The sequence below is a fragment of the Podarcis pityusensis genome (genome assembly GCF_964106645.2).
Source record: "Podarcis pityusensis genome assembly, chromosome: 14".
NCBI lineage: Eukaryota > Metazoa > Chordata > Lepidosauria > Squamata > Lacertidae > Podarcis > Podarcis pityusensis.
Genome location: NC_138039.1, coordinates 1,153,007 through 1,178,104, shown reverse-complemented (window position 1 = coordinate 1,178,104; position 25,098 = coordinate 1,153,007). Strand labels below are relative to the sequence as shown.

Sequence of the window (25,098 nt, the reverse complement as noted above, 5' to 3'; positions counted from 1 at the left end):
ATAATTTTTATTAAAACAATTCTTTATTGCAAAACAGCATTTTATGCTGTTTTTTGTTGCATCAATTAAGTGTTTTAAATTTGTTGTTTGCCGCCCTGAGCCCGGTTTTCTGAACCAGGAAGGGCGGGGTATAAATAAAAAATTATTATTATTTATTATTACTCCAGAGGAGGCTGACAGCAGCAAAAGATGTTGGGGAGGGCAGTGATGTCCTGTGTCTTCCTCAGCCTCCTGGAAGCATCATCTGTGGGTGCCGGTCGCATTACACTTTGCTGCCCTGTTATTCTGCCCGCTCTCCGGCCGGGCGATCAGGTTGCACTACGAGTGGCGCCTGCCAGGAACTTTATCTCATCTCTTATCTTTCCCTGCAGAGCTGGAGCCTCACGATGACCAGGTCCAGAGTTTGGCTTGGAAACCTGATGGCTGTCTGCTGGGCACGTCCTGCAAGGTGCGTGGTAGACCAGGTGCTGGGGCTCAAGGGGCCGGTGTGTGTGTGTGTATGTGTGTGAAGCTGCCCTTCAGGTCAGCGGGTGGCGGTCAAGTGATCCTCCTCGGGCTCCAGCCACTGCACCGTGACCCACTTTGCTCCTGCTGCGATGCCAGGCATCTTGCTGCTGCTGCTTCTGACCAAGAAAGGTCTGTGGCCGGAAGGAGCAGCTGGAAGAAATAAGGGGAGCCAGCAAAAGGGACTCCGCTGCTTCCACAGATCTCTGTGCTGTTTTGCGCCCTCTTTGCTCCTGCCCTATAGAGTGTGGCACAGTGGGAGAGTCCACTCCCTGGGTGGCTCTGGGCCAAGTCACCATCTCTCCGCTGAGCCTACCTTGCAGGGCTGTTGTGAGGATGACCTGGGGAGGGCTATAAATTTAGTAAATAAACAAGCAGTAACACGGCGCTGTGGGTTAAACCACAGAGCCTTGGGCTTGCCGATCAGAAGGTCGGCGGTTCGAATCCCCGTGACGGGGTGAGCTCCCGTTGCTCGGTCCCAGCTCCTGCCAACCTAGCAGTTCGAAAGCATGTCAGAGTGCAAGTAGATCAATAGGTACCACTCTGGCAGGAAGGTAAACGGTGTTTCCATGTGCTGCTCTGGTTCTCCAGAAGCAGCTTAGTCCTGCTGGCCACATGACCCGGAAGCTGTACGCCGGCTCCCTCGGCCAATAAAGCGAGACGAGCGCCGCAACCCCAGAGTTGTCCGCGACTGGACCTAATGGTCCCTTTACCTTTACCTTATCATGCCACTTTAGGCAACCATGGCTCTCCCCCCACCCCCAGAATCCTGGGAACTGTAGTTTTTTTAAGGATCTGAGAGTTGTTAGGAAACTCCTGTTCCCCTCACAGAGCTACAGTTCCTAGAGTTGCCTGGGAAGAGGGATTGGTTGTTAAACCAGTCTGAGAGTCGTAGCTCTGCAAAGGGAACGGGTCTCCTAACAACTCTCAGCACCCTTTAAGAGACTACCGTTCCCAGGATTCTTTGGGGGAAGAAGCCAGAACTGCTTAAGGCGATACCGCTTTAAATGGCCTACACCACAAGGGACCACTGGGTGGCGCAACACGCGCACATAATGCGCCTCCCAAGGACTCACGCTTGGTGCAAAAAGGCGCATTGAAAAGCCTGTGGCTGCGATCTGGCCGCTGGCTTCTCTCAGCCTGGAAACAAAACGAAGAGCACCTCCTCAAATGTCTTTATTTCATAAAATCTATGCTTTGATTGCAAAACAAAACAAAATAAACCCAAAGTGGTTTGCAGAGAGATGAAACGATGAAATTGAGAAAAATCCACAGCTGTACTTTAGAACATACGAAAAGTTAAAAAGACGAAAGCGGATTAAAATTCGCCTCAACTTTCTGAGCATCCAGCATTGCAGGGGGTGGGGCTGTTCTGTGATCCGGGTCGGCTTGCAGGCCCTCCTGTTTTCAGCACGCACCGAAAAGAGTACAGTGAAGGCCTGGGCTTGGTATCGAGAGGCAGGGAGTTCCAAAGTGTAGGTGCTGCCACATGGAACGACTCGGTTCTTACAAAGGTGGCACGTCTAGTAGATCTGTGCCCATCCCACCACCTGGAGGGGGCGCATGTGGACTAAGGGAATACTGTAGATAAACTGGTCCCAAGTTGTTCAAGGCTTTATCTACTAATAGTAACCTGCATGATCCACTGCGGCAAGCATTGTGGTATCTGCTAGCATAGAAACCATTGCCTAGGAAGCTCTGCAACCTTTTCCAGGTGTGTTTAGGAATGCCTAACCAGAACCAGTCTTGCAGATGAGCAAAGGGACCATGTGTAGTTTCACTTAAGGTTCTGGTTTTTCTGGCGTTTTGGGGGCTTTTGCCTCTGTAGACCGGCAAGCACTGAGGGCTGGGCACTGAAGCAAACCAGAATTAAGCCAGAGAATGTGTTTCCGAGCATTTACGCAAGCAGAGATTCCTAAGTCAGCTTCAAACTATGGTTTCACATTCTGGTCTGCTGGTGGTCAGCTGACCAGAGTTGATTAGGCTTGCCATATTCCTGACACCTGCAAAATTGGTGAGCTTTTTTAAGGAGATCACCAAAATTGTTGAGCATTTTTTTTTTTTGAAACAAACCCAAATTGTCCAGCTTTTTAGGAGAAACCTAACCCCAAAAAAGTGATTTTAAGCTTTTTGAGCTGTTTCTGCTGCTTTTTCCATCGCATTGCCATACACCCAGGTTTTCCCTGACATTTTGCCGATTCAGCAAAATCCCCCCCAACGCCATTTTTGCACCCCAAAACCAGGTCATGTCATGAATTTTCCTGACGTATGGCAAGCCTATAGCTGATGGCCGTTGTGTGTTTGGACAAACAAACCAGAGTTTGTTGAGCTTAACAAACCATGGTTTAGCAAAGTGTGCGAACCAGGCTACTGTTGATTATACCTTTTATTTATGCTTCGGCTGGTACCCACTGTACCAAGTCGGGGTGCCAGGAGGTCACTGGATCATGGCTAAGTTCTGCCTTCCTCTCCATCCTCTCTTGCAAGGATACTGTGGACACTTAAGCATCATAGTTCTACATATAGCGTCTGACTAAATTGAGAATGGGCTGCTGTGTTTGTGGCAAACACAGAGTCCCTCATGACCTCCCTTTCTTCTCTGTCCTCAGGATAAAAAGCTGCGGATCTTTGACCCACGTGCCAAACCTACGGCTTGCCAGGTATCTGGGCCTCTTTGGTTGGGGGCAGGGTGGGGTTGGGGAGAGGGCACTGCCAGGGCTGGGTTGTGCGGAGACACCCTGTCTAAAGCTGGTTGTTCTTCCTCCAGAGCAACTTCCTTGGGTGCCAGGACCCCAGGATTCCTGCCCCTCTTAACAGCTCACAGCGTCAACTTGAGAAAATGCCAGGCGGCTGGTCTGTTATCTGGCGTTGGGCTAGTGAGAGCCACAGTGGCAGTGTGGCTAGCCCAGCCTTTGCCAACCAGGTGCCCTCCAAATGTTTTGGACCCCCGCTCCATCGGCATCGATTCATATGTGGAGGCACCCACACTGAGCCCTCAAATGCCCCTTATTGCTTTGACAAAGCTCTGGGAGGGAAGTCCTTGATACAGCGCAGAGTTAAACTGTGGAACTCACCCCGGCAGGAAGCAAGGATGTCCACCAACTTGGCTTTAAAAAATCACTACACAAATTCATGGACCCTCTCTTTCCATTGGAGGGGCCCTAATTTCACAGGCGCGGGACCGCCCAAAGGGCAGACAGCAAGGTTGGTGCCAGGCCAGTCACAGGAAGGGCTGGTGTTCCCTGTGGCTGCCAGCCTGGGCCAGTTCCTCAGAGTCAAGTGGCAAAACACTTCCTCTCCTGCCCCATGTCAGCCTCCAGTTGGATGTCTGGATGCCCACGTCAAAAACAAAACACATTTTAAAATTTATTTTAGTTCATATAATTTGGGGACTTCCCTGGCTTTTTTCTGGCCCATGTAGGACCAGTCTGGATAGTTAGCCTTGGTGAAGACTTGACGTTTTCATCCCCCAAAAAGTTTTTTATTTGAGTTTCCATTGAAATGAGGCTGTATTTTAATGTTTTAATGTTGTATTTTAATCTCATTTTTTAAGTTGTATTTCAATCAATTTGTTTTTATATCGGGTGTTAGCCACCCTGAGCCCGGTCTTGGCTGGGGAGGGCGAGGTATAAATAGAATTTGTTATTTATTATTATTATTATTATTATTATTATTATTATTATTATTATTTAGGAAAGCAGTGTCTTAGCAAGAGGGGCTTGGCCTGTGCCCTGCCCTGCTGATCTTCCGCATTCAGCAAACTTTTCCTTTCAAAACAATCTGCTGCCCTTTGCGGCTCTTTGTCATCCTGGAAAGGGGCTGTCTTGGCGCAGACTTTGTCCCCTGCCTGATTTCCCCGTCCGTCTCAATGGGTCCTCCTGGCTTGACTTGCGCTGGCGGCTGCTGCTGGTGTTTTGCTTCTGTGCCCCCTTCTCCTCTGAATGTGCCAACCCCCCCACACCTTGGGGGGCTGCCCCAGAGCGAGCCATGTCTGCTCCGCTCTGCATCTCTCTTACCTGGCGTGGCTCCTGGGAAGGTGGAGGAGGAGGAAGAGGAAGAGCTCCCCTTTGCCCACCCCTTCCCCTCTGCGTGGGAGCCAGCTGTGCGCACCTCTCATGCTCCAGATCCAGCTGTGGGATTGTTTTGGGGGAGGGAGGCTCTGGGGGGGCGTTCATTCTCCCTCTCCCAACCCCCCACTTCCCTCCCGCAGAGGTCACCTCGGGGGTACCTGGCTCCCACCCTCGGCAGCCAAGTGTCCTTCCCGCTTGGTGGGACGTCCTCAGCCTTCCCTCTTCCCAAGAAGGCCGTGGGAAGCTCTGGAAGGGAGCTGGCCTAGGTTTTGGGAAGGCCTATTTATAGCAGCGTGCGGCCGGCGCTCTCAGGCTCCTGCTCCCCAGCGGAGCAGCGGGGCGGCCTCAGGGCTTCCGCTTCTCTTCTCACCCTCCCCACCCCCTCCGAATCGCTGCTCCTCCGTCCTGAAATGAGGAAGCCGCGGGGAGGCTGAGCAGGGAGAAGGATGGGGGCCCAAGGCAGAGGGTCCCTGCAGGAGCTCCGGCTCCCCGTTCCTTGGCCCCCTGCGGGGGACAGTGTCAGGGTGCCCCAACACCAGTGCTTGTGCAGCTGCTGGCAGCAAGGATTGGGGCCCTTGTGTTGCATCCCTGCTGGGATGGCCCCACTCTGTAGAAACGGGCTGTTGTGGAAGTGGCACCTGTGGGGCTGCAGAGCCCACTGTTGACTTTGGGGGGGGGAGCCAGTCCTGGAAGAGCCACAGAGAGCAGCAGGGGCCCAGCCTTTGTTTCTGGGGCCCTTGGGAGCCCAGTGGGGCCCCTGGCCCAGCTGTGGAAGGAGAGAAACTGATCCCTGTTCCTCTGCCCTGTGAGTCTTGCACTTGGCCATCTGGGCTGCCCACGGGGTTCAAGAGGCTGTGTTGTGTGTTTGTGTGTGTGTGTGTGTGTGTGTGTGAGAGAGAGAGAGAGAGAGAGAGAGAGAGAAAGAGAGAGAGAGAGAGAGAGAGAAGGTGACGTACACTCTGAGTTGTTACTTGTGGAGGTGGAGGAATCTGTGTCTGGAAGGAGGCGGAGGAAGTGAGCAAAAGTCTGGGAAGGAGATTCTGGCACAATGTCTTGCTTATAGGGCAGCTTTTGAAGTTCTCCGGGAGGCTGTGACCCAGAGCTGCAGGCTGCGGCTTTGGTGTGTTTGTGTGTGTAAGGCAATTGTTTCTTTCCCCCTCTTGCCAATGCTGATGTGGCTGAATGCTCCCTCCCTAGACTTTGCCTCCTCGCTTTCTGCAGCTGCCTTTGAACGGCTGCACCCTCTTCCTTCTCTTCCAGCTCTCGGGCAGTTTCCTTGGAAATCTGAAGGGGGCTGGGGGGGGCGTTATTTGGCCTCAGGCGCCAGGGTTTCCGGCTGCTGAGATGTGTGAACTGGGCTTTGCAGTGATTTCGCTCTGCCTGGTGCAACCCAGACATTTGCTGAACCATGACTCCCAGTAACCCTGTCAACTCGCCGTGTTGAGGGGAACTGGCCAGATGGAGCCCCACAACACCTGGAGGTCTTGTGCCAAGGCCAGTTCCACTCTACGGCCTGGTCTGGATATGAATCCAGGCACCTAGAAGGGACTGAACATGCAACATGTGCCAACCCCTCGGTCTTGGTTTCCCGCATGCTCAGCGTTCTTGCTGGGCTATGGTTTCCGGGGCCTGCAAAAGAATGAGTTGGGGGCCCAAGTAGACCTAGAGACCTCCCTTGTGTGACCCTCCATGGGCAGAGACTTTTCTTTTGGATAGGGTTGTTGTTTTTTTTAATTACATGATCAGGAGACTATACCGTCACCCTGACTATTCATTCCAGCCCAATGGCACAATTCTTTAAATTACAATACAGTGGAACTTCGGTTTTCAAGCATATCGGAAGCCGAACGATTCAGAACCCGACTGCGAAAACCCGGAAGTGAATGCTTCCGTTTTTGAATGTGCCTCAGAAGTTGAACAGCTTTCGAGGCGCATTTCTCCATTTTCTCCATTGAGATTGCCGGCCACCCATTGCGCCTCGGTTGTTGAATGTTTCGGAAGTCGAACGGTCTTCTGGAATGGATTACTTTTGACAACCGAGGTTCCGCTGTACAAGAACCAGTAGATATGTTAAGAACCATCCATGATATCAAAGTTCTCTGGCTGACAAGGAGGATTCTTGAAGGTGTTGCAAAAAAGGACATGTGAAAATAGAAAGTTTAAAACCCAATCTCATCAGAGAGTCCTTTCCATCTGTTGGGTGAAATAAATAAGGCTGCAGAAGCCGTTGGTTAGAAGTGGCCTCCTTATGGTATGCTATTAAATCTACCTCCTTCCCTGTTATTCTTAATGCCAGCAAACATCACTTTAATGCCTTCCTGGGTTATACTTCTTGGGGTTTTCCAAGCAAACCATCAGTGTATCTTCTGGCTAGGTTATACCTTTGCTTTTGTGGGCTTCTGTGTAAGAGAAACCTTCGGCTTGACCAGCCTTTCATCCAAGAAGACCGTGCAGATTAAGGCCAGCCTTGTGCTTGCCTCCCTTTTCAACTGTGGGGCAATCAGATTGAGATTCCTGCATTGCAGGGGGTTGGACTAGATTGCCCCTGGGGGTCCCTTCCAACTCTACAATGCTGTGATCTTCTTGCCCTTCCCGATGTCTCCCTTTGCCACTGCAAGCAAAGTAGAGGTAGGCTCAGAGTTCCGCAGACTGATGCCTCTTTGTCTTCCGAACCGCCGGGCTCTTGACCTGAGCTTTAAAAGTGGAGCTTGGCTAAATGTCAGTGTGCCCCCCCGCGGCCCCCATCAATGCCCCATGCCCAAATGACCAGAATGTACATTTCAGAAAGCAGGAAGGGAAGGGTGGGGGAGAGTGAGTTTGGGGGGAGGGGTCCCTCCAGTGCCTGCCCTGCTCTCAAGGGGGGTGGGAGGGGACCAGCAGCAGGCCGGTTTATGGGGGCTGAAAGTCAGTGATGGCAGGAGATGAGAGGGAGGGAGGGAGGGGCTCCTCACTACATGTTTGAATTAGGCCAGCTGTTTTACTCTTGGGAGGAGTAAAATGTTAAAAAGGAATTAAACTTGCCACCTAAGAAATTGCAAACTGCCAAGTTCAAAAAAAGACAATTTCCTTGCTATCGTATCAGCTGCTGTTTTTTTAAAAAAATACATGTTTATTAGTTTTTAACATATTAATTATCATTCATACAACAAAACTTCTCATCTTATACAATAATTTTTGGACTTCCGTCAACACCTCTGATGATTTTCCGTTCTTATCACTTATTATGCATTTCTTAATTTCATATTACCTTTAATTGTCCTTAACTAATAATTCTTTTCGTGGTCTTTCTTGTAATATTTCAAATAATTCACCTTACAAAACTTCTTGCAAACCTACTACCGTAATCTGTTCATCACAATTACTTTTCAAATAATCCGTAAATTTACTCCAGTCTTCTGAGAATCTCTGGTCCTGCAGGTTTCGAATTCTTCCTGTTAGTTTATCTAATTCTGCATAGTCCATCATTTTCATCCTCCATTCTTCTTTCATCGGTAATTCTTCTTGCTTCCAATTTTGTGCCATGTATCAGCTGCTGTTTTATGGCGTCTGGGTCTCTTAGGAGAAGCCTTTTTTTAATGTCTGTGCTGATCTCCGACTCGAAGTCTTGCTGCAGAACCGATGAATGAAAAGTGGCCAAACCTGCCCAAAGGAAAGCGCCTCTTCTGCCCCACACCACCCCACAGAATAACTTCTGCCCTCTGGACTGGGGTGCATTGATTGCAGCAGGACTGCAAAAAAAATGCCCTCTGAGGCCAAGGGCTGATTTGGGGGGGGGGTGTCTTTCCCTCCAACCTGAACATGGGGCTGGGAGCAGTGGGACGTGAGCCTCTGGAGCTGGATATGGGGGTGGGGTGGGGTGTCCCCCTTGCTCCCGAGGTCATTTAAAGCAGTTAAAGGTAAAGGGACCCCTGGCCATTAGGTCCAGTTGTGGCCGACTCTGGGGTTGCGGCGCTCATCTCGCTTTATTGGCAGAGGGAGCCGGCATACAGCTTCCGGGTCATGTGGCCAGCAGGACTAAGCCGCTTCTGGCGAACCAGAGCAGCGCACGGAAACACCGTTTACCTTCCCGCCGGAGCGGTACCTATTTATCTACTTGCACTGGCGTGCTTTCGAACTGCTAGGTTGGCAGGAGCAGGGACCGAGCAACGGGAGCTCACCCCGTCGCAGGGATTCGAATCGCCGACCACCTGATGGGCAAGTCCTAGGCTCTGTGGTTTAACCCACAGTGCCATAAAACCACAAAGAACAAAACCAGCAACATGACCAACACTTTGGAGGTTTTTAAACAGAGGTTGTCAGGGATTCCTGCATAGCAGCGGGTTGGACTTGGGGTTCCCTTCCAACCTTGTGATTCTGAGATTGGATTCCATGATGTTTTCACCCTTTGGGGTCTCTTTGCCCCACTTTCCGCCCTTAACTTAGCCGCAGCGGTTATCCACCTGTGGGTCCCCAGATGTTGTTGGACTACAACTCCCATCATCCCTGAGCTCTGGCCTTGCTAGCTAGGGGTGATGGGAGTTGTAGTTCAACAACATCTGGGGACCCACAGGTTGAGAAAGGCTGGCTTAGAGGGACCCTGCATCACCCTCTCTCAGCTGTTCTCCTGTTTTTAAGCCCGGGGGGCTTCTCTCGTTCATTTCTCCTCTGCGCATGCTCACATCGCTCAGATACCGGCCCAAGGGACCCGTGCCAAACCTGCAGCTGAGAGAGAGGGAGACAGGGCAGAGACAGCGGGTGGGAGTCAGTTTTCCAGGCGGGGCACTTGCGAAATGACAGCCTTTTGCCCTCCTTCCTTGCAGAGCGTCCTGGCGCACGCGAACGGCAAGGACTCACGGCTGATCTGGGTGGACGCCGAAGGCTGCCTCCTCTCCATCGGATTCAACCAGGTACGGTACCTGCCTCCATCCCCTTTATAACAGAGCCAAAGAGTTGGAAGGGGTCCAGGGGGTCATCTAGTCCAACCCCCTGCAATGCAGGAATCTTTGGCCCAAGGTGGGGCTCAAACCCGCGACCCTGAGATTTCGGTGCATCTTGGGGCGCCTTTGAGCCTCCTTAATTGATCGGCAATGCATTGGCAACCCAAAAGAATTGATATTTTAATGTATTTTTAATCTTCCTTGGAAGCTGCCCAGAGTGGCTGGGGAAACAAATAAATTATTATTATTATTATTATTATTATTGTTATTATACACAGAACATAGCCTCTTTTGATATTTTGATTTTTGATCGAAAGCAATGGCTGACCCCCCCCCCCCAATATTTTTCATTGGTGATTTCCCTTTATTTTTCCATGGGTAATTTGCAGCTTCGTGTTTCTGGGCTTAGCTTTCCATCATTCCCCCCACTTGAGTTTTAATATTTTGTTGGAAGCCGCCCAGAGTGGCTGGGGAAACCTAGCCAGATGGGCGGGGTATAAATAATAAAATATTATTCTTATTCTTATTATTATTGGAGTCTCCTGCTCTACCAACTGAGCTCTCCCACCTTTAGGAAATCACAAAGAGGAAAATTAGTGCTGGCTAATGAGCTGAGGTGGGAGCAAAGACTCTGCTTTGTGAGCTTGGAGCAGACAGGAACTGAGATGCATGTTCTACCTGGCGGTTCTGGCGCAGAGCTGACACACAGGGCCTGAGGACTAGCGTCTTGGTCAGCACAGCCAATTGAAATGAAGCTAAAGGCTAACCTCCCCAAATTTGGTACCCTCCAGATGTTTCGGTCTACAGGGCGGCGCTGGCTGGGTGTTGTGGGCCAGAACATCTGGAGGAAGCCAACCCCTGGGTGGAGGAGCTGCCTCTTTCTTGTTAGCTTTCATAGAACTGTAAAGGGTCCCGAGGGTCATCCAGCCTGACCCCCTGCAATGCAGGAATCGCAACTTAGCAAGGAGCCAAGTGGGGAGTTTTTGGTTGCCAGAGACCAGCATCCTGCCTGTTTTCCAGGTGCGGGAGCGCGAAGTCAGGCTTTGGGACACGAGGAGATTCGACAACTCTCTGGCCTCCATCACCCTAGATGCATCTCCCAGGTAAGACCAGTGAGGCGAAGGGGGCAGGCGGGGGGCTGGGAACGGGCGTGGCCTTTGGGGTGCTGTTCGGCTGGAGGTGCCACTGTGGGGGTGAGGGGGGGTTGTTGTTTAGCCTTGGAGGCAGAACAGGGGTGTGCTTAACCCAGTGCTAACTCTAAGTGTCAATATGACCCCTCCAGGGAGGAAGTGGGGTGACTTGGGGATGACAAGAGGCAAGGGATTGGGGGGGCACACTGGCAGTGCAAATGCCGTATTTTTTGCTCTATAAGACGCATCTGACCATAAGACGCACCTAGTTTTAGAGGAAGAGAACAAGGAAAAACATGGTCTCTCCCTCTCTGCGCAGCGGCTGTCCAGAGAAGCGAAGCCAGGAGAGCAAGAGGGATCGATCTCTTTTGCTCTCCTGGCTTCAGCGAAAGCTGCGCAGCCTGCATTCGCTCTATAAGATGCACACACCTTTCCCCTTACTTTTTAGGAGGGAAAAAGTGTGTCTTATAGAGTGAAAAATACGGTAAATGCTCATCAGATTTCCAATAGCTGGTGCCCCTCAATCACGTCCACCCATTTTGTTGAACTCATCAAACTAAATTGTCTCAACTGGATTTGGAATAAACGAGCAATCGGCTGTTACTGTTCTGAATTTGATTGTGCTGCTATCTTCCTTTGTGGGTTGTGCAAACCGCCGTTCTGAATAAGGCTTTTTACAGGGCAGAGGAGCCAAGGGGGCGGTGGCCCAAAAGAATTTGGGAACCTCTGGCTTTAACCCGTCGGAGCTTTCTAGGCTTTGAATGCAACAACCCACGGGACTCTTTGAGGTTGCTTTGTCCCTGCATGTTGGGCGAATGCATCTGTTGGCTGCCTGGAAGGCAGAAGGCGAGGACCTTTTCCTGGGATAGAAGGGGGTCTCTCCAATTTCAGCACTTGCCACTGACCCCAGGCCAGGCCAGGCGTGTTTCCTTCGGATATAAAATGCATGAGGCTGGCTACTCCAGAGAAGGGCCTTTCCAGTGTTGGCACCCCCAGGTGCATAGCACCGGCACGATGACCTCTTTTAGGTGCCGGATGAAGGCATTTTTTGTCAGAATTTCCCCCCACTGCTTTTTGCGTTCGTTGTACTGACGTCCTCCTCTGCTTGTGCAAGAGTTTAGTTTCCTAGAGTATTTTATGGCTTTCGATCTTTTACTTGCGAACCACCCACAGAACTTTTGCCATTAGGTGGTGTATAAATATTGGGAAAGAACGAACAAACAAACGAAGGAATGAATGAATGAATGAGTGCTGTCTCCGCACGATGCCCGGCAGGAAATCAGGAGGTGGGGTGTCTCCCCCTCCCCACTTTGAATAACGCTCCGGTCTTCTGCGATCTTTCCACGCGTCTCTGGGGTGGCTGGTCGCCTGTGGAGAGTCAGAATTGCCTCCAGCCTCTTTTCTCCCACTCTCTCTGGGCAGATGAGTCAGTCCATGTGGACCTGCAGCTTCTTGGGGGTGCTGCAGGAGGCCTCATTTGGCGAGAGAGGCAGAGAGAGCCCCCCCTCCGCACAGACCCCCCCCCCTTCCTGGCTGCAGCAGGGCCTGCGAGGATCTTGCCAAGGTGGGCGGCTGCTGTTCCTTTCTTCCTCCTTGCAAGCAACCCCGAGCGAGGGAGTAAATTGATTCCAGGCGGCTGGCTTGTTTTGGCTGGGGGACTCTATCTCCTCCGCCGCCGCTGGGGGAGGAATGTGGTTGGCGGCTGCTGTGAGCCTCTCTTATCGGCCTGCCTTGCTGCGTCGGGGTTAGAAGGTGACCCCCGCGTATCGTTGGGACCCAGCCTGATAAGTAGGGGAGCGGGAGAGGATCTGAGGGACTTGGGGGGGCGGCGAGGAGCCCTGTTGCTCCTGCGCTGCTTTCCGCCTCCTCTGCGCAAGGGGGGCTTCTCCTGAGCAAGCAACACGATCCAGCAGGCATATTGTTCCGCGTCCAGATTCCATTCCTTCAAGCTCTTGGAAACGAGATGAGTCGCTCACAGGGCTTTGGGCTGCTTGGTTGGACTTGTGATATGCAAAATATGGATCAACACACACACACACACACACACACACTTTCTGTTGGAGTGGGAAAGTGAGCAGAAGTGAGCCCCTAAGGGGGGGAAACCAATTTGCCCCGTTTCTGGGCAACCACAGACCCTGGATTAGCTGCTGCTACTGTTCTAGCAGTCAGGGGCGTAGGAAGGGCAGTGTGGGGGGTGTGGGTTGCCCCAGGTGTCACCCTCGAGGGGGTGACAAAATGGCACACCGCGGGGGGCGGCACTTACCCCGGGTCCTGGCCTGCAGCTTGCCTGAGTCTCCACCCCCATCGTTCTGCCTGGACACTGAGGTCCAGCTCCAAGGGCCTTCTGGTGGTTCCCTCCCTGCGAGAAGCCAAGTTACAGGGAACCAGGCAGAGGGCCTTCTCGGTGGTGGCACCCGCCCTGTGGAACACCCTCCCACCAGATGTCAAGGCAATAAACAACTACCTAACAGTTAGAAGACATCTGAAGGCAGCCCTGTTCGGGGAAGTTTTTAATGTGTGACACTTTAATTTATTTTTAATTTTTGTTGGAAGCTGCCCAGAGCGGTTGGGGAAACCCAGCCAGATGGGCGGGGTACAAATAATAAATTGTTGTTGTTGTTAGTCTCTCCTGAGAGTGATGTGGTGGCTCAGGGCCCAGCGCTGCCCAAAATGGCAGTGTGGGGCTTGCGTCCGCCAGGCGGACTACGTGGGCCGTTCGCTGCGCTGCCCCCCTGGGTGGCTCGCCCCAACCCCGCCTCCCCGGGTGCCAGAGCAGCTAGCAGCCTGCCTGCAGTGCTGGAAGGTGGGCTGAGCTCTGCTGTCTCCCCGGGCAAATTACTGGGGTGCCCCTTCCCTCCCAACCTGGAGCTCCTTGTGCCCAGGAAGCGCCTCCTTTGCCCTCCTCCTGCTGTACGGGGTGGGGGCGGCGGAAGAAAAGAAAGTAAGAGGTGACATGATGGAATGTTGTGAAATTATTCGTGACGTGGAGAAAGTAGATGGAGAACGATTTTTCTCCTAACTTTGGAAGTCATGGATATTTGAAGAAGCTGAATGTGGGAAGATTCAGGGCAGGCGAAAGAAAGTCCTTCTTCACACAGGGCAGGGTTAAACTGTGGAACTCAAACACGCCCCCCAGGAGGCAAGGATGTCCACCAACTTGGATGGTTTTAGAATAGGCACAAGGCAAACTTGGCCCTCTAGCTGTTTTGGGACTACAACTCCCATCATCCCTAGCTAACAGGGCCATTGGTCAGGGATGATGGGAGTTGTAGTCCCAAAACATCTGGAGGGCCGAGTTTGCCTATGCCTGTTGTAGAAGATGATTAGACCAACATGGAGGAGGAGGAGGAGGAGGCTATCAGTGGCTCGGCTCTGCTTCCAACAGTCCGAGTCAGCAGTGCTTCTGAATCCCAGTTTCTGGAAACTGCAGGAGTGGTGAAGAGGGATCTTGTGCTGGGATCCTGCTTGCAGCATCTGGTTAGCGCCTGTGAGAACAGGATGCCAGACCAGATGGGCCCTGGGCCTGATCCAGTAGGCTCTTACTAGGTTCTTACATGAGGCTTGGGGATGTGCGCAGAATGGTTGCCCTGGCTCTGAAGACAAATCCCTCTCTCTCTCTCTCTCTCTCTCTCTTTCTCTCTCTCTCTCTCTCTCTCTGCCACCTCTTTCTCTCTCTGCCTCGCCCCCCCCTTGTTGCCAAGCCCTGTTCCAAAGCCCCCCTCCCATCCTCCGTCTTGCCAAGCACACCGCATGAATGGCCCTTGAGTCCTCTGGGGGGCTGTTTGCAGAGCAAACTGTGGGGCTGAAAGCCTTTCATTCTGTGCTTCCGTGCTCCGCGGCCGCTGGGGGTCAGCGAAACTGCTGAAGCAGCTGGTGTGGTGCAGGAGTGCGCAGTGCCCCGTCCCTTCGTGCTCATCGGCCCATGTGGGGCAGCAGCAGAGGGTCCTGGCCTGTGTGGCGACCAGGACCTGGCTGAGGGGTCCCAGCGCAAACGTGCTTTGTCCTCCAGACACACAGGAGCCTCTCTCAGGGCTGGGGGAGGGAGAGCGCAGGGGGCACGTCCTGGGCTGCATCACTGTTTCCCTGCAAGGGCGGGCGTCCACTCTGGAAGTCCCCGCAAGCTTTTCTCCTGATCTCATCTGAGATGGATTTTGAAAGCCTGGTGGGCAAGCAGAGAGCAGAGACCCCTGCCTCGTGGACCGAAGCAAATAGGGAGCCAGTTTCCCTTCCTTTTGGTTAATTAGTAGCAGATGCTGGGGGAGGGGGGCTGGCTGTGGTTGCAAGAGGGGCCAAGGGCAGGTGGGGAGGCTGCTCATGAAGGGGCACGTGTGTGTGTGTGTGTGTGTGTGTGTGTGTGTTGCAGTCCACAGCTGGCGCAAACGGCCAAGTTGTGCAAGAAGGGCTGAGCCATTCGCTTTGGGAAGCGTCCTTCCCCAGCAGCGCTTTGCTGGCCCCCTTCCTCCTGGCACATCCTGGACTCGACCGTGCTCTGGGGGTGCCTCAGCACAGAGGGGACTGTTTGCAGTGAATGGGTTTGGAGCGGGGTTGAGAGGAAGGAGGGCTGTGATAGGAATTTTGAGGTCTTAGATATATGTTAAATGTTCATAAATGTACCAACCAAGCACGTACAGTGGTACCTTGGGTTACATACGCTTCAGGTTACAGACTCCGCTAACCCAGAAATAGTGCTTCAGGTTAAGAACTTTGCTTCAGGATGAGAACAGAAATCATGCTCTGGCAGCGCGGCAGCAGCGGGAGGCCCCATTAGCTAAAGTGGTGCTTCAGGTTAAGAACAGTTTCAGGTTAAGTATGGACCTCTGGAACGAATTAAGTACTTAACCCGAGGTACCACTGTACATAGATCAGCACAGGAAGACCGACCTGAAACCATTTTTGATTCCCAAACTGACCTCAATTATTTCTCTGCAACATCAGAGTGGGAAACCTCCCCATTGTCTCTTTCCTCACAAATCCTGTCTTAAGGGCACATTTAAGATATGAATAGGGTGTGAGCCTGACCTGGCTCAGGAACTAAGTATTTATCATTACAAAAGACTGGCCAGGCTCCTCAGGCAATCCAGTCAAGTGACCATTAAAGAGGTAACCTGGCAGACAGGAGGTAAACAAAGCACTCAGATTTCTGCTGTAGACCGCCCTTTCTGTGATGTACGTATGATGTTTCTGGGGGTGGTCTTGATCTACAGGGTGGCAACTTCAAAAGTCTATATAAGGGCTTGCACACCATTGTTATGGGTTCCTCCTCCCTCCTGCATGGGGTGAGTGAGGATCCTGTTGCAACAGATCGATAAAGATCAGGCTTACTAGCTGCTTTGCTTCTCAATATTCTCTGGTTGGCCTCTGTTATTCTCTCCTACCAATAGGGAACCTATGTAAGGACTCTATATGGGCTCTTGGATACCCCATAAGGGGAAAAGGGCAGATTTTTGTTTACAACAGGGCACAGCCCTGGTCTGGCCTTGGCTCTTCCTAGAGTTGGAAGGGACCCCAACCCCCGGAAATGCAGGAATGGCAACCAGAGAATCCCTGTCGGGTGGCTCCCCAACCTCTGTTGAAAAGCCCCCTGTTATCATCTGAAATGGCACGAAGGAGAGACCATCACCTCCTGTGGAAGTCCAGTCCACTGTCCAACAGCTCTTTCCATCAGAAAGTTATTTCTTTTTTTATTCTTTTTTTCAGATTTGGTAATATTTGTTTTAGGTGGATGAATATTAAGTGAGGAAAGATTTACATGAGATTTCTCCACACCCAGATTTTCTCAGTAGATCCCTACCTGAACAAAATAATTTAAAACTTAACAGAAAACATTTTTCTGAAGCATTTTCATTGCAGCAGCAACTATTTATTTTCCCACTCTTCTCTTTCAAATATGGCTCAAGATAATGTTTGTCCTCTTCATATTTTACCCACTGTTCTTTCGGGAGAATTTGTTGCCTCATGGACAAGTCCAGCGCTCTCTTGATGCGAAATAATCTCTCATTACGTGCATCTTCAGGAAGTCTCCTTATCGCTTCTTTCACATCTTCATTTTCATACATTGTATCATCTCGCATAAGTCCCAGTGCCCTCGCCGCCATCTTGACGACCTCTGAGGAAACGCACACACGCACCGGCGTTCGGGAAAAGCCAACATTCCCCCTTTCAGATCACGTGCTCGCAGTCCGCCTACCCACCCACCGCGCTCCCTGCGCTGCCACATGATCATCAGAAAGTTATTTCTGATATTTAGTCACAACCTCCTTTCCATCGGTTTGGGGTCCTCACCGCTGGAGCAGAGGGAAAACAAGCTCGCTCCATTCTCCATGTGACAACCCTTTCGGGATGTGAAGGTGGCTCCCCTCTCTCCTCTCCCTCTCCTCTTCTCCAGGCTGAACATACCCAACCTTCTCCATTGTTTCTCACAAGGCTGGGCTCCCAGACCCTGGAGCATCTCGGTCTCCTTCCTCTGCCCACCCTCCATCTTGCCAATGTGCAGAGTGCTGTGCTGCGTTCATTGGGGAGAGTGGATGGCAGGAGAAGGGGGGTGGAGTGTGGGGTCTTGTTGGAAATGGCCCCCACCACACTGGCAGTGGGGAAGGACCTTGGTAATAGCCAGAAGCTGCAATCCAGACAGACCTCTCTTAGCAACGCTGCCTTGGCTGCCTCTGGCCTTATTACAGCAGCCTGAGTCCCCTTGGCCAATATTGTTCTGAACCATTGCTTTTAAAAATATTCCACTCGTTCTTAAAAACAAGAGGTTTCCTCATTTCTCTCCAAATGGCATTGCTTCCTCCACGCTCAATTCCATTATTTTTTTTTTTGTAGTTTACCACCGGCCCAAACAAAACATAAATAGCCATGATGTTGGTGTCCTATTTGAGGTCTCCGTGGGGGAGAAATCCTCTTTGCAGGGAGTGTGTGTGGAGGTTGATATCTCGATGGCTCCCGCCTGCAGATGCAAAGAAAATGGAGAAAATCAGTGCATCAGGGGGATAGATTACAACTGGTCCCTGTCCTGTATTTGAAGGAGGGACTTTGAAGGAGGGAAGAAGGAGTTTTCCCCAGGCCTACCTAGAGATGACAGAGATTCTCCATGAGACCCCACAGCCCTTCCCTGAGTCCTTCCGGAGCTGTCACGCTACAACTCCCACCAGGCTGTTATTTGGGGCTGGTGGGACTTGCAGTCCAAAATGCCTGAGGAGCCAGCCTGGGTTGGGGAAAGGTGCCCGGCTGTCTTCCACGAGGGCCAGCCAGCTGCCTCCTTGGCGCCCACAAGTGGGGCCCTCGCTGGGCCTCATCCGGCGCTGTGAACGCAGAGATCCCCATTTCGGGCTGCTGCACCCCCGGGCATCCTCCGGCACCTTGTCCTCCTCGAATTGGCCTCGCCCTTGAGGGGCCTCCTGCAATTAACGGGCATCAGCGCGGCATCAGGTGGCGGCTTCGGCAGCTAAGTGCTTCCAGCTGTTTGGCGGCTGCTTCTTAGCCAAGCAGTGGGGAGGTCAGGCCCACCCCACTGAGCCCAGGGCAGCGCAGGAAGCGGCACAAATGCTTCCAGGACGTGGTCTGGGGAGGGGTGCACACCGGTCCTTCGGCTGGCCACCACAAGAAGCGAAACGGCTGATACCCTCAAGCTCTCCAGCAACATTCTGGGGTTGGGATTTTGGGGTGCTGAGGAGAGTTGCTGGGAGGAGGTTTGATGCCACCAGCCTTGGATGCTTTTGTGCCAAAAGCCAACGATCCCAGTTGTCCCCCTTGGGACTCCGCTTGCTTTCCCAGCACATGGCGATGGCAGAGGGGAAGCTGTGGACAGAAGCAACTGCTTTGTGTTGTTTCACGATGAGGCCTGCCCTGAGAAGGGCGCCTCTTTTTGCATAAAGTTCTGCAGCCCCAACGGAGCCTTTTTTGGGCTTGGGTGATATATTGTCCCAAACCGGTATTGTGATATTGGTTCCATAGTTTTTGACCGGACGATATATCGTGAATCATGATGTCTGTTAGAGTTGGGTGATATATCGTCTAAAACCGGTTTGAAGTGCATATTGTGATAACAGTTTCACAATGCTCTCCCTTGGAATGTCCTCCTTCAGATGTCAAGATTAAGAACTGCATAACTTTTAGAAGACATCTGAAGGCAGCCCTGGATCAGGAAGTTTCTAAAGTTTGATATTTTACTATGTTTTACATATGCTGTAAGAGTGGCGGGGGAAACCTAGCCAGATGGGTGGGGTATTAATAATAAAAATAATTTTATTATTATTACTGACCAGGCAATATATTGCGAATCATGGGGGGGGGGGCGGTGGTGCATGCTGTGTCAAAATCACGATGCAGGAAAAACCATGAAGCCAGCCAGTTCCTCTCCATAGCTCCATCCTAATTTCAGACATGGTGCTATATCAGTATATTACGATGTTTAGCTGGTGATACATCGCAATGTTGAAAAGCAGATCTCACTCAGCCCTTGTGCCCAGAGTGCCTGCAGTCCTGGCAAGTGGGACTAAACCCTGGCCTCTGAGTTTCCTTGCCCCCCCCCCCCCCGCCCCTTTGATTGCAAGTGCTGTTAATCATCTGCAGGCTATTAGTGCAGATGCCAGACCGGCTGGTGATAAGGATCTGATTTAGGCTGAGCTGGAAAAGCCACTTCTGGCTGTTGCCTGCCCTGCCCCAAAAACAGAGGAGGGCAAGTGGAGTTGAGGAGGTTGCAGCAAGTTTTGCTCAAAGTCTGCTACTTGAGGGCTAAGCGCTTCCTTTGCAATGGACAGAAAGGGGAGGCGGCTGCCTGCCACAGACCAGAGACTGGGTGTGTTCAGAAGGACTTGCAAAAAATAAAATAAAGGCAAATAAGAGGTTTGCAGAACCTCCGTCCTTCAGAGATGTTGCTTTTTAACAACCGGTGCTGGCCGGATTCAACTGCACCATGGCAACGTGTTGGGAGGGGGGGGTGCACGATCACCAAGGCCACTGGAAAGAAAACACTTGGTTTTACTTTAAAAAGAAATGTTAAAAGTTCACAAAGTGGTTCAGGCAGGCATCTAGGGGGTGTGAGAGGGGTGCTGTGTCGAAGAAGAAGAGGGTCACCATCACAACCAGCCACCCCATAGTATCCGGGGGGGGGGTGTCCCTGTGCAGTTGCAGCTTTCGTGCTTGGGAAACTCACTTTCCCTGCCTGCATGTGTGGGATCCATAGAAGCAGTGTGGCCTAGTGGTTAGCGTGCTGAACTAGGACCTGGAAGGGTTGTTGGGAGGGTGAAAAGCGGGGAGGAGAATCATGTATGCCACTTGGAGCGCCTTGGAAGAAAAGGTGGTATATAAGTGTAATAGAAACCTTTTTTTAAAAGGAGACAACTATCCATACATTATGCTAGCCGCCCCACCCCTTGTTGCGCAGATGGGCCCTGATTGAGAGGGAAACGTGTTTGTGGCAGCGACAGGGAATCATGTAGCTCAGTTGGCGAGGGCACAGTGCTGATAATGCCAGGGTTGCGGGTTTGGTCCCTGCATGGGACACCTGAATATTCCTGAATTGCAAGGGGGTTGGACTAGATGACCCCAGAGTCCCTTCCAACAATAGTTCTACGTTTCACCAGGACTGCTCCTTCTGGTGGCTGCTAAGAATACCCAGCAAAGATGGCAGCCGGTGTCAAAAGGGGGTTAGGATGCAGTGCGGAATAAACCAGGGAGGACCCTCTTACTTCTGCAGCAGCGCACCTGTCCCGCATGCAGAGGGTCTTGGGTTCGATCCCTGGCGTTTCCTGGGACAGGAATCCTGGCTGAACCCCGGAGAGTGGCTGCCTGTCCATGCCCTTTGCTCTGGGGCTGCTCAGCGTCTCCGGCCAGGCGTTTGGGGCTGAGCCTGGCAGCTCCTTGCCCTGAGCGCAGAGCTCCTTGGTCGTGTGGGGCTTGGCAGGCGCCTCCGGAAGCCCAGCCTCCATCTCCTCCGTTGCCTCTGTGCTCGGAGGCCCCGGCAGTCGCCCCCACCCCCCACCCCTTTGGCTCTGACATCAAGTGGGATTTGGGTTTCATTTGGGGTTGAGGAAGCCTTTTCCTGGCGCAGAGTCAGGCTCCTGAAACCAGTAGCCGCCGCTTCCGTTTTTGCCCTGTCTTTCGCTCTGCGGGTCTCTCTCAGGGGAGCCTGTGGGGGGGGGGGCTCCCTGCCTCCCTCTCATGTGAGAGCCTGGCTGGTTTATCGCCCCCCAATGTTTCTGCGCCTTGTGGGTCATTCTAAGCTGCCAAGTCTCGTCCTTGGGGGGCGAGCCCCCTGTCCCCCCAGTGCCTTCCCTGCCAGATCTTCTCATGCACGAGGGCATAAGAAGTGTCGCCCCATTTTAAAATGTGGATTTATTTTAATTGCATTTATATATATATACAGTATAGAGAGAGAGAGAGAGAGAGAGTGTTCTGATTTGTTACGATGCAGCCCACTCATACTTCTTGGGAGCAGTATATGAATTGCATTTTGATAAGCAGTCTCTCCAGATGTTGCAGGTGGGCTCCCAAATCTGACCCTCCTCCCTGACCATTGGCTGAAATCCTTGTCAACCTCCTTCAAGGCTGTTATTAGCACAGCCTCAAACTGGCCGGCAAAGTCTCCTGGCAATGTGAGGGCTCAGGTCTGTCCAGAAATCTCCTCCTCCTCCTCCTCCTTCTCCTCTTCTTCTTCTTCCTCTTCTTCTTCCTCTTCTTCTTCCTCCTCCTCCTCTTCTTCTTTTTCTTCCTCTTCCTCTTCTTCCTCTTCCTCTTTTTCTTCCTCTTCCTCTTCTTCTTCCTCCTCCTCCTCCTCCTCTTCTTCTTCCTCCTCCACCTCCTTCCTTCTCCACCGCCCTTCACTGGGTAACAGCAGCGCTTTTATCTCCCTCCCTGTTGCGGTCGGAAAATCCACATGGCTCTTAAGGAAAATATTTGCTCAGCAGCAGTTTTCGCAGGAATTTGGGAAGCTAATTTGAAAAATCTGCTGGGAAGCCGACAATGGGCCCTTTCAGCGTGTCACTGAGACCCCGCGGGGAGCAGTGCCTGCCTGCCCGCCTGCCCACCGAGCCCCAGCCCTTCCTGGCTCCCCCCACACCGAGGAAACCTTCGCCTTGTGCCAGGCCCAGAGGTGAGGGCAGGCAGGGCGGGGGCTGCCTTGGGGAGCAGAGAGGGCACCCTGCTAGGCTTTGGTCCTGCAAGGGGGGGCAGGGCAAGGGGCCCACACTGGAAAGCGGCCAGTGGCTTTGGGGAAACAGGAGCTGGGCTTGCAACGCCTCTCGTGTTAGAGTCATAGTTGGGAGGGATCCGAGGGTCATCCAGTCCCACCCCCTGCAATGCAGGCATCTCAGCTGAAGCATCCCTGAGAGACGGCCATTCAACCTCTCCTTAAAAACCTCCAAGGAAGGAGAGTCCACAACTTCCCACAGCTCTTACTGTCAGAAAGTTCTTCCTTTCTTCTTGCAATTTCTTCCTCCCAAGGAGAGGCGCTTGTGAGGTTTTCGGCCTCAGGCACTGCAATAGCCAGGCTGGCTTTGGGTACACCCAAGACCCTCCTCGGAGCCCTTCCTCTGAGGCTGATGGCAGCAGAGAGCAGGGCCTTTTCGCTGGTAGCTCCCCACCTGTTAAACGCTCTCAGAGTGAGGGCTGCTGGGCACCTCCACTGACGTCTTTTTGGTACCAGGGGAAAGCTTGCCTTAGAGCGACTGAGACGATTATGTTTTACTGTTAGCTGTTGCGCGTATTGTAAAAATGTCAGTGTTGTACATGGCTTTTCTCTCTTTTTTAATGACATGTTTATGTTTTTAAATGTAAGCTGCTTGGAGGCCTCCTTAGGCAACAACTGATGAGTCATAATAGTAATAATATTGATAATAAGGAAGAGCATAAGAGCTGGCTGGATCAGGCCAGGTGGAGCCAGGGGCATAGGAAGGGGGGTGCGGGGTGTGTGGACCGCCCCAGGTGCCACCCTGATGGGGGGGGTGACAAAATGACAGGCTGCACTCGTCACCACGGAGCAGGCAACGTGCACGAGTCACGCATCTTGGCACCCACAGGCTCCACATTGTCTGTCTGCTGCCCTCCCCCCCAGTGGCGTAGCGTGGGGGGTGCCAGGGGTGCCGGCCGCACCGGGCGCAACTTCTGGGGGGGCGCGCTCGCTGCCTCCGGAATCGCCCAGAGCCCCATGGCAGCGGCTCTCAGCGCTCGCTGCGGAAGGCGCGCCAGGCAGCCCCTCCTCACCGACGGGCAGCGTTCGCCTGCGGGGCTCGGCCAGCGCGCAGGGCTGGCCGCATGGAGTTGCCGGGGAGCCGCCGCCGCCTGCCATGCCGCCCTGGCTGCTTCAGCCGCGTCCGACAGCCGGCTCGAGGCTCCTTCCGGCCAGGTCTCCCGATGGGGTGCTGCGGGTGGAGGCTTCGGCACCAAGCGCCACGCCGCCCACCCGCCCCGACGGGGCCCGCCCACCCGCGCCGGAGGCTGGCCAACCCACTGGCCCCAGAGGCGCCCCCTCCCCGCGCCAGAAAGAAGCCGCGTCAGGGCTAGCCGGGCCGGGGAGGGAGACCGAGAAGGCTGCGCCGCAACGCCCAAAGACGCGCGTCTTGGCGCAAAGGGGCCCACGGCACCCAGACGCGGAAGGGACCCTCTCCCCCTGACCCGCCACTGAACTGCAATTCCCAGCTCCCTTGGCAAATCCCAGTGCCCAATCCCCATGCTTTATTTGAGGCAGGGGTCCTTTAATTGCAAAAACAACACCACGGAGGGCAGTAGTCACTACGAAATTTGCCCCAGAGTAGAGCCGTCAGTATTAATGACCATGGTTAGGGGTTAGGGGGCGCAAATTACTTGCCTTGCCCCGGGTTAGGGGGCGCAAATTACTTGCCTTGCCCCGGGTGCTGACTACCCACGCTACGCCGCTGCTCCCCCCACAGCTGTAGGACAACTGAGGCCCTGCTGTGCGTCTCATCCCTATGGGCATCAGGTGGCAGCACGGCACGGGGCATGCAGCGCCCATAGGGATAGGGCATGCAGCGGGGCCTCAGCCGCCCTACAACTGGGGGGGCGAGGCAGCGGGCAGGCAGTGTGGAGCCTTATGGGCGGTTCGCCCCACCCCTGGGCACTCCGCCCCAGGTGCCCGAGAAGCTTCCTCCTCTGCTGGGTGGAGCCCATCCTTAATGGCATCCTGTTCTCACAGTGGTTAACTAGATGCCTTTGTTGGGAAACCCACAAGCAGGATTCGAAGACAAGAGCCCTATCTCCTGGGGTTTCCAGCGACTGGGATTCAGGCGCATCGCTGCCTCTGGCGGTGGAGGCAGAGCAGAGCCACCCTGGCTGGGAGCCATCGATAGCCCTCTTCTCATCCGCCAGGAATTTACCGATCCTCTTTTAAAACCAGCCAACGTGGTGGTCACCACCGTCTCCTGGGGCAGGGAGTTCCTTAGTTGGTCTGCAGGAAGGATTTCCTTTTATCCAGCGGTCAGCAAACTTTTCCAGCAGGTGGTCAGTCCACAGTCCCTCAGACTTTGTGGGGGGCTATATTTATATTTTTGGGGGGAATGAATTAATTCCTATGCCCCACAAATAACCCAGAGATGCATTTTAAATAAAAGGACACATTCTACTCATGTAAAAACACGCTGATTCTTGTACCGTCCACGGGCCGGATTGAGAAGGCAACTGGACAGGATCCGGCCCCGGGCCTTAGTTTGCCTACCCATGCTTTTATCTGTCCAACATTGGATGTCCACGAGTTTGAGTAATATGAGAGAGGGAGAAAAACTTTCCTGTGCCAGGCATGATTTTACAAACTCCTATCATGTTGCCTTTTGCTCCCCTTTGCTCTGAACCAACCCCCCCCCAAATGCCACATCCTTTCCTCCCATCATCCCCTTGATTGTATTGTGAACCTTTCCCGGCTCTTCCGTATCTGTTTGGAGGTGGGGCGACCAGAACAGGGCACAAAATTCACAACTCTGCTGCTTGACAGGGGTGGGGATGTTGTTTTCCGCTCTGCCTCGGGCAGCAAAATACCTTGAACCGATGCCCCAGTGGCACAGCCAGTCCTCTTAACAAGAGCGTGGCAGAGGCAACATTTGCGCATGAAGACGCCCCTGCCCAGCGCTCAGCGCCCCCAGGCTGTGCCTGGAACCAAGACGTTAGGAAAGTCCCCCCCCCCCATCTTGAGCATCCGCTGTGCCCCCTTCCCTGCCCCCCCAGCCACAGGGAAAGAGCTGCGTTCCTGCTAGGTGGGGCTGCGGCCGTGCAATCCAGCCTTGGAAAGCCCCTCCGTCTAATCAGATCCATGTGGCGCTCGCCCGGTCCATGCGCAGCCGGCCGCGGGTGGGGAGAGGGAAGCCGCCCTGGACTCTTGGCCGGCGAGAGGCGTCTGGAATGGGAGGCAGCTGTGTCAACAGGACCTGGGCTTGGCTCTGGCAGAAAAGAAACCGAGGCGTTTTGGCACACCTTGCTCTGCCCAAGGGCGCCCCCCCTCTCCCCGTGTGGGCACAGGCAGGCAGCCGTGCC

General features: G+C 53.2%; 1 protein-coding gene across 1 annotated transcript in view; it reads left to right on the top strand.

The window, feature by feature from the left end:
* LOC308463175 (coronin-7-like) overlaps nt 1-25,098 on the top strand; it is a 93,815-nt gene that overhangs the window by 13,239 nt on the left and 55,478 nt on the right. The window contains exons 6-9 of the mRNA XM_080981349.1: nt 372-448; nt 3,114-3,164; nt 9,374-9,460; nt 10,511-10,593. Coding sequence (XP_080837475.1) covers nt 372-448; nt 3,114-3,164; nt 9,374-9,460; nt 10,511-10,593 — 298 coding nt within the window. The remainder of the gene's footprint in view (nt 1-371; nt 449-3,113; nt 3,165-9,373; nt 9,461-10,510; nt 10,594-25,098) is intronic.